Genomic DNA, 8,784 nt, shown 5'->3' with positions numbered 1-8,784 from the left:
GTAAATATGGGCCCTGGAAGAGGTTAAATGAGTTTATTGTGCTTTGGCTACAGTCGGTAGTTCTGGTGTGGATAAACAACCATGCATGTCACGTCTGCAGGCTGCGTCATACTCTGTGAGATAAAGTGTCACTCTTTTCACAGCTTTTGCCGGCTCTGAGACACTTGCATGTTATTTCTCTCACTCATCACTAAATTAAAACTTAAAGTGAAGACCCGAGTATTTCAGGAGCCTTATCACAAGTCCATTGTTTTTGAATGTCGGTGCTACTTCTGCTATATTTTTACACCTAAAACAATAATTTGGTATTCCTCTTGCACCATTGTCCTCGTTTATGCTAAGAAATGTCACCTGGCAGTTCTCTCCCGAGTGCTTCCACTGCTGCCAGCATTACGTCTGAGTATGATTCAGAGGGCTATATAACACTTTTTATTGTCAGGAAATTACTTGTCTTTAAAAGTGTAAGTTCAATATACTTAACTGTTGATCAAAAATAGCCTTAAACCAAGACACTTTTTTTTGTTTAGTCTTATTTAGTAACTTTCAGGAGGGTGTACTCATTTTTGCAACACAACATTTTATCAGTTTGATAAGAAAATCTTATTTTGCTGAATAATTTTGGCATTGTTCTTTGGTAACTGATCAAGCAGGCTTGTTGGAACATTACATCTCCAAAGAACCCTAACATGTCTTCAAAGTAAAGAGTATTGCTGAATTTGTTAAGTTTTAGAGGGGGTGTACTCATTTATGCTGTGCACTGTATATATGCATTAGATTTTTAGCCACACATTTATATCATGGACCATCATATCAATTTTAATGTCATGATGCTTTGTTATGAAATTGAAAAGGAAAGGAAATTCTACAAAATGACGAACAATTTCAAATATTTAAGATACATAAGTACATTTTTCTTAATTATGCAACTGTTTTAATGAATATATAATAATTAGTGAGTGTTGTACTTTTTATTGCAATTGTACTTTATTGGATTTAAATTGTATGGTCATTTGTGAGAAACATTAGATTTATCATTCTGAACTGTCCTGTGTCATATACATACATGCAGTAAAATAATTCAAAAAGTATTATAGTATATGTAGAATATGTTATATTTTGTTACATGCCCCCCCATCAAAAAAAAAGAAAAAAAAAGTGTAACCTTATGATTATCATATTGATCAATGTGGCAGCAGCTAAATATGTAGAATATGAAAGACTTCACAATTGTATTTTTCACGGCTTGTGATGATGTGAAGGTGTTGTTCGATGCACACGTGTGTGTTTGTGTTTATTGCACCTGATGTTTGGCTGCTGTGGGTCTGTTGTCAGTGACACTAATGAAGTAGACATCCCAGACATCCCGCAGCGGTGTGTGTTTGTGTTTATTGCACCTGATGTTTGGCTGCTGTGGGTCTGTTGTCAGTGACACTAATGAAGTAGACATCCCGCCCAACACACGGGTCGGCACCAAACGCTACATGCCTCCGGAGGTGCTGGACGAGAGCCTGAACCGCTATCATTTCCAGTCCTACATCATGGCAGACATGTACAGCTTTGGCCTGATCCTGTGGGAGATGGCCAGGAGATGTGTGTCCGGCGGTGAGTGCAACACAGTGTGCGGCTGCTTGATTTGACCTGTCGGGATCTGATTGGATGGAAACGAGTGAAGCTGTGATGTGATTGGTGGTTTATTTTCTCTAATCCTCACAGCCTTTGTAGGCTGCATTAGTGCACGTCCACTTTTCAAGCAGACTCGGGTCCTTCAGGCAAAACACTACAGATTCATGCTTTGGTCAGTGTAGAGATTTTGGGCTATTTGGCTTTTCATGAAGTGTTGTTTTCAAAGTAGTGCAAAAGAAAACATTCAAAAGAAGTGTTTATTTTATAGCACTTTATGTAACGTAATGAAAGTGTGATGATATGAATTGTTTTGATATTTAGTGGCATGTCTTTAATTTCGGATCTGATCTGATGGATCAGAACTGGTGTTCAACCAATATATCGGTCGATGTCTGGCATTTAGTGTTTTGGATCTGACCTGAGCAATCATAACTAGTCTTTAACTGATATATTGGTGGATATGTGGCGATCTGTTAAAATTTGGATCTGATCTGACGATTACAACTAGTCCTCAGCCGGTATATCGGACGATATTTGGCAATTGTTTTCCCAGCCGTGATCTGACCGATATATCGGCCGATATTTGGGATTTTTGAATGTGGATCTGATCTGACTACTCAGAACTAGTGATGAACCGATATATATTGACCATAAAAAGTCTTAAATGGTACAAGAAAGTCTTATGATTTCAAGAGGTGTTAAATTTTGTGACATAAAGACGAGAATTGCGATATGGCTTGATGTGATGAAAGTTCAAATATTACGCAATATGCAGCACACACGCAGAGTTGTAAATGTGAAGTGTTGGATGGACAAGAAACTAATGCATTCTAAACAATGAAGACACTAAGAATATTTATATGTATGTTATGAAATGAATATAAGTGAAAATTAAAAATTGAGAAAAGGTTACACTGTGAACTGAATGACTTTAATGAAGGAAAGATGTGCAACTAAATATGGGCAGTTACACAGGAGACTGCAGATTATTGGTATCTGTTAGGGATGTTATGTAATAAAAAAAAAAGAAAAGAGACACGTTCTGTGTTAACATAATTGATATCGAACTAAATGTAGCTTCTTTTCCAAATGTGGTCTGAATATGAGGTCAATAAAAGTAAAAGAAATAAAAATCCCTGCAGCAGTCTGAGTTTGTATTTAGAAATGAATTTGACAGATAAGCAGGATTCGTTTGTGTGCTGCTTGTCTTGCAACCATGTGAAACATTTATTTCATTCATATTAAACAGTAAGGCTTTGAAATGAAGATGAGGACTTTTTTGGAGTAAGCATGTAAGATGTCATACAATAAAAAAAGAAAAACATTTATAAGTAAAGGGTCATTCTGAGAATGTGGTCATGATTTTCCTGAAAAAGCGTGGATTTTGTCCTTGCAGACAGTCATTTAAAGTGGCACATTGAAATTAAATATACATAATAGGAAAGTAGTGAGATGTACCAAAATGTTTTAATTTGAAGGTGGTAAATAAAGATTATTGGAGTATGTTTTACAAGAAAATACTCTTTCAGCCTTTCAACTTCAAACTGTCATGTTTAATTGCGTGCGTGGCTGTTTGTTTGTAAGTAATTGTGAAACGTACTAGTAATTACTGAGTGTAAATGGTTTGTTTGTTCCTCCATTATGTCAGCAGGAGTTGAATGCTGATGGAGAGGAGAAAGTTTGGAGGTTGAATGAGTTGTAATGATGAAAAGGACATGTTGGACACTGCTTCAGTGAATGATGACTCGGTCAGGGAACGAATCATTGACAGTAAAGCGATGTGTGTGATCTGAAGTGTTGTTCTGTGCTGTGTGTGGTCCTGCAGGGATCGTGGAGGAGTATCAGCTGCCGTATCACGAGCTGGTGCCGACGGACCCGTCCTACGAGGACATGAGGGAGGTGGTGTGCATCAAGAGACAGAGACCTTCGTTTGCGAACCGCTGGAGCAGTGACGAGGTACCAACATCATACGGAGCAGCTGGCTTGACCAAAACTGGCTCTTGGTTTTATGCTGTGACAGTGACCTGAGCCCTTGCACAACCCTATAAAGCTATTGCAGCATATTTAATATGGTAATGTTCTGATATGGATTAATGTAGTCCAAATGTTGCTGTTAAACCAGTTTCACACACAATCGCCTCCATGCTTCTGTCATCTGATTGATTATATTTTGTTTTATTACTGGAGATATAGAGCGACCGCTGATATTCAGATCATTTTATGTAAGTATGTGTGCTACTGTAGTGGTCTAAAGATGTTGTTGATTGACATCACAAGCATCAGTGTGTAGTTGTAGTGTGTGAATAATTTGAAGGTGTTTATTTTGTCAGTACATGAGACTATATGAGCCTTAAAAAGGTATGTAGAAAGTCAAGTAGTAGTTGCAAACACACAATTCATGCATTTAGCAGAGGCTGTAATACAAAGCAATTTACAAGAGAGAGCAAACAGAGACTAGAGGAGTGCGCATGAAGAGTGAATGATTGAATAATGAAAAAGTGTTTGGAGTGTGAAGATGCTTGTCAGCAGGCAGGGCTTCAGGTTTATGGAGAGCATTGTTTGCAACCCTGTTTCTGGAGGCAGTGAAGAAGAGTTTGTAATCAAGCACACCTGATTGAAGTCGTCTGCTCATTAGTAGAGAGTCCAAGAGCTGCGATGGCTGGAGCACACAAATGAAACATCTGAAATGTGTTGTGCTGGAAAAGAGTGGATGCTGAAGTCAGCAGTGAAGGCAAGCAGCACATGTGGAGCTTCAATGAGGCTGTGTAGTTGAGCTGGTGGATGATAGCAGACAAGAGGAAGGCAATGATGTGCAATGCTGGAAGTGTGTGATGCTTTGCAAGCAAAGGGCCAATGTAAATGGAGAACAGTGTGAGCAATCAGCTCAATTGGTGGAAGTTGCATGTGAGGAACAGAAGACAAGAAGTGTAGGCTCATGGTAGGAGTAGCAGCAGAGGAAAGTAGGATGACTGAGATTCGCAGCGTAGCGTGGGGTGCGTTGCCGTGTCGGTGGAGTCGCGCAGGTAGAGTCGCAGCTCTTTACTCTCGCAGGTCTTCACCCGAGCAGGCCTGCCGCTTCTGCTGCATACTCACTCACTACCCGCTCCACAGCTGAACCCGCACACCTCATTAACCAATCTCTGCACACAAACACACTCCCATTGGACAGATCTCCACACACACCTGACTCCCCAGCATCCTCACTGCTCTTCTACCCACTCTTCCTTCTGTCGCATTCACACACTGCTACACTTCATATGAAGTACCCTGTAATAACACTCCACTCACTCCTTTCAACCTCTACACTTCCCGTCCACATACATGCTTTCACTTTGCACTGTCATTTCCAAATCCACTCCTCAAAATACATCCATCATTACAATCACTAATTAACATTATACATCACAACTGTGTTTCTCATTCCACACTCAACACATACATGCTGCTTCAAGCCACCGAACAGCAAGTGAACCTGTTTCACCTCATACGTCACTCTTTACTGCTTTTGTCTTTTTCCCTTTACATTTTCCTCATTCTATTGTGTCTTTGTGTACCTTTAACTTTTTACACATCTATATACTTTCATTTTCTATTGTGTCATGAAGTCATTCAAGTACACACAATGCTATCTTTCAAACTACCTGCAATACAACAACTCTTAGTTAGACTTTCACTACGTTTTCATTCACCATACCATACCTGATTCATAGTCCTTACTAATCACCAAGCACTATACCACGACTGCCCACTCTCTGACACACACAATAAACCCTGCCATTATCAAACCTACTTCTCACCTATCAGCACTACTACAGCTATGCTTCATCAACACTACACTACTTTGTTTCCATTCATATTTCTTTGGCATCAACAGATTTGATTTCTTTGGCCTCATTCACACTGTCAGTCCAAATCTGATTTCTGTGCATATCCAATTCAAATCCCATTATATTTAGCAAAGGGCAACAATACACAAAAAACATGCACTCCAATTTCCATAAATCCCTTTCAAACTACATTCATATGTGCTTGCGAATCCTACTTACAACATCAGGTGCATTCAACTCACTTTGGTCGGAACAAGATGACAATTTCAATTTTCTACATAAAATTCTACTTCTTTTTTTAACTCTACATCTACAAAATGATCAATAAAGAATGTGCATCATGTTTTTGCTTTTTCCTGTTTTTATACAATGTCAGCTTCATCATATATTCTGTGCTCATTATACAATACTACTATATTTTGTATATGTAACTTTTTCTTGTACAGGCCAAACTAAAACATTCTATTCATTTCAACACATTTACCCTCAATAGACACGCTGCATGTTTTCTCACTGACTTTTTTCATTACTCTTAGTCCTGATGTCATATGTACTTTTTATTCAACCTTGTCCTGTTCTGGTTTACTCAAGTTTTAGTCGACTATATATCTGAGCATTTTAGTCAATCAAACCTTTTCGTCATGCTGTATAATACTTACAACTCATTAACACAATATTTGGCCCCTCACAATTATATTCAAAAAGATTGCTTTCATTTGATAAATTCATTTTTACATTGCAATACCTGTACTTTCACCAGTAAGCACAAATCCATACAACTTGGACTTGGTTTATTTGACCTCATCTACGGTGCTGCTTTATTACAGACTATTTCATATCAAACACTTGTGCTATGAACGCTCTCTGTCTACATTATGAAAACTGGCAAAAACAAATACATATTTTCACAGTCACATTCCTGAGAGTAATTACAAATCACAATGTTTCTCTATTAAAGCAACAGCGGTTGAGTAAATGCTTTTATTCAGCACACAATCGCAGTCAAACCAGTCCAGATCTCGAGACAGAACACAGACCGGCTTGAAGGACACTTTCATTTAAGCTAAACTCCAGCGTGTTTGTCTGTGTTTTCAGATCATCATCAGCGCTTCTGTACTGAAGAACGAGCGCGTGTGCAAGGTTGCCAGATTGCAAAGAAATAAGCAAAACACAGGCCACAAATAGTTTCCTTTTAAAACTGTCACCGTCCTTTTTCTCCATCAAATCTTTTCGTAATAATCATAGCTTATATCTCATTTGAAACCTTAGAAGCCCAAGATTCATTTCAAACCATTTTGAAATCGGACATTGCGTTACCATGGAAATGGTACTTTAAAATCTTTTGGCCGTCTCCTCCGCCTTAGTGTCAAGTGTCATATTACAAAATGCATTACGGTCTTTTAGAATCAAACCTTTTCATAATCTTGACAAAAAACATATCATTGGAAAGGTCTGAGTCTCACGATTCCACAGTTGGTGTTTTTTCCCCCCTAATACAACTCTATCGAGAAATCTAGACATTTGTGACAGAAAAATGCATTCAAACAATTTCAATGGTGTTTGGCTGGGACCCGGTGGCTGTTTGTGGTATGACGCCTTAAATAAAATCGCACAGGAATCTCAATTTTTATCATATCAACTTCAAATTTGGAACATAACTTTAGACATAAGGCTTTAATTTTATACCAGTTTTACAGTAAAACCTGTTATGTAAAATATTTACTATATATATATACAAAATAAAATAACATTAGTATAGTGCATTTTCTTTACAGTACATTTAAACTTCTATTACATTTTCATACTTTAATTTTTTTAACAAAATCCACTTTTGTAATCATTTTCTGTTTTTTTGCTCTTTGCAAAGAGACCAACCTTAGGTTTGTATTCCAAAGTGTTCCTAAATTACCACAATTTCAGTTTGGATAGTGCACTTTCATGCCTACTTCAAAAAATGGGGGATGACCGTTAAGGGGTTAACAGTGAAGCTCTGATTTGCACTCGTGATATCTGGCAACCGCACACATGAAAGCTGCAGTAGAGGCGTGCACAGCAGTCCCCAATAATGTTGTGTCTCATTTTTTCAACAAAAATTACCAGACATTTTGGTAAAGTTTATATTTTTTCCAATACCTTTTAGTCTCGTCATTTATCCTCACCGATATTGCATGTTGATATGGTCACAGTTGACCTTTATTGACCTTATTGTCGTCTCGTCTTAGTCATGGGAACAAACATTTTTCCTCATACTTTTCCTTCACCAAATTCACACTAGCAGACAGTCAATCATTCCAATCACATAAGCACTAAACCCGGATTTGGACTTAGTCACTCTGAACAAGGCTTTTGAACTGACTCTTCCACCAGCCACTCTTTTATTCTGCTCTGCTGCAGTGGTTTCTTTAATCTCACCCTTGAATCAGTTCAAATGCATTGACATCTGTATGAAGCTGACCTGTGTGTTTGTGTCTGTCCAGTGTCTACGGCTGATGGGCAAACTGATGACCGAATGCTGGGCTCACAATCCCGCGTCCCGTCTGACCGCCCTGCGGGTGAAGAAGACGCTCGCCAAGATGTCCGAGTCTCAGGACATCAAACTGTGAGCCGAAAGTCAGTCCGTCCCGAGAGTCTGGGGAGAAAGAGCGGCTTTATCCTGCTTTCTGTGAAAGTTCACTCAAGCCGCTCGCCCTGCAGGCCATCACGGGTCACACACCTTCAGATAAACTCTGACCGTCACTCCATCCAACATCAACAAACCATAAACACTGTTCAATCTGCAACTCTAACTCTCAACATTCATCCAGACACACCTAAACCATTCAATGAACTTTGACCCACCCAACATTAACAAACAAAGCTTTTTCCTCACGCTCTCCAGAAGACAAACAGAAATGACGGCCAGGTTTTCACGCTGTAGAAATACGTCCTTGTAAAATATGATTGTATATACTGAATGTCATGAGTTATAGAAAGATGTTTTCTTGCATTACAAGAACGTTTGTACAGAATGCTTTCTTTCATGTTGCCTTGTGCCTTATTTAACACACACATGTAAAAGTTTAATATTTCATAGTTCTATGTAAATGGTGTGACAACAATGTACGTGTTTAACATTCCTGTCCCTTTAATAAACTCAACTCAATTCTGACATGCAGCTTTTTCACCTTTCCTAGAAAGAAACACCAACATTTTCACATGAATTTAGAAACAATTGTTGAAATTAATAGACACATTCTCAATCACACACACACTCTCTCTCTCACACACACAAACACTCTCTCTCTCTCACACACACACACACACACTCTCTCTCACACACACACGCTCTCACACA

General features: G+C 38.6%; 1 protein-coding gene across 1 annotated transcript in view; it reads left to right on the top strand.

Moving 5' to 3' along the window:
• bmpr1bb (bone morphogenetic protein receptor, type IBb) overlaps window positions 1–8,620 on the top strand; it is a 46,647-nt gene extending 38,027 nt beyond the window's left edge. The window contains exons 10-12 of the mRNA XM_016242691.1: window positions 1,427–1,602; window positions 3,449–3,579; window positions 7,928–8,620. Of these exons, the coding sequence (XP_016098177.1) occupies window positions 1,427–1,602; window positions 3,449–3,579; window positions 7,928–8,053 (433 nt within the window). The 3' untranslated portion in view covers window positions 8,054–8,620. The remainder of the gene's footprint in view (window positions 1–1,426; window positions 1,603–3,448; window positions 3,580–7,927) is intronic.
• Window positions 8,621–8,784: the final 164 nt, after the last annotated feature.

The sequence above is a fragment of the Sinocyclocheilus grahami genome, unplaced genomic scaffold (assembly GCF_001515645.1).
Source record: "Sinocyclocheilus grahami isolate Dianchi unplaced genomic scaffold, SAMN03320097.WGS_v1.1 scaffold669.1, whole genome shotgun sequence".
Classification (NCBI taxonomy): domain Eukaryota; kingdom Metazoa; phylum Chordata; class Actinopteri; order Cypriniformes; family Cyprinidae; genus Sinocyclocheilus; species Sinocyclocheilus grahami.
The sequence above is the reverse complement of the archived record's forward strand: the minus strand, read 5'-3'. Positions and strand labels throughout refer to the sequence as shown.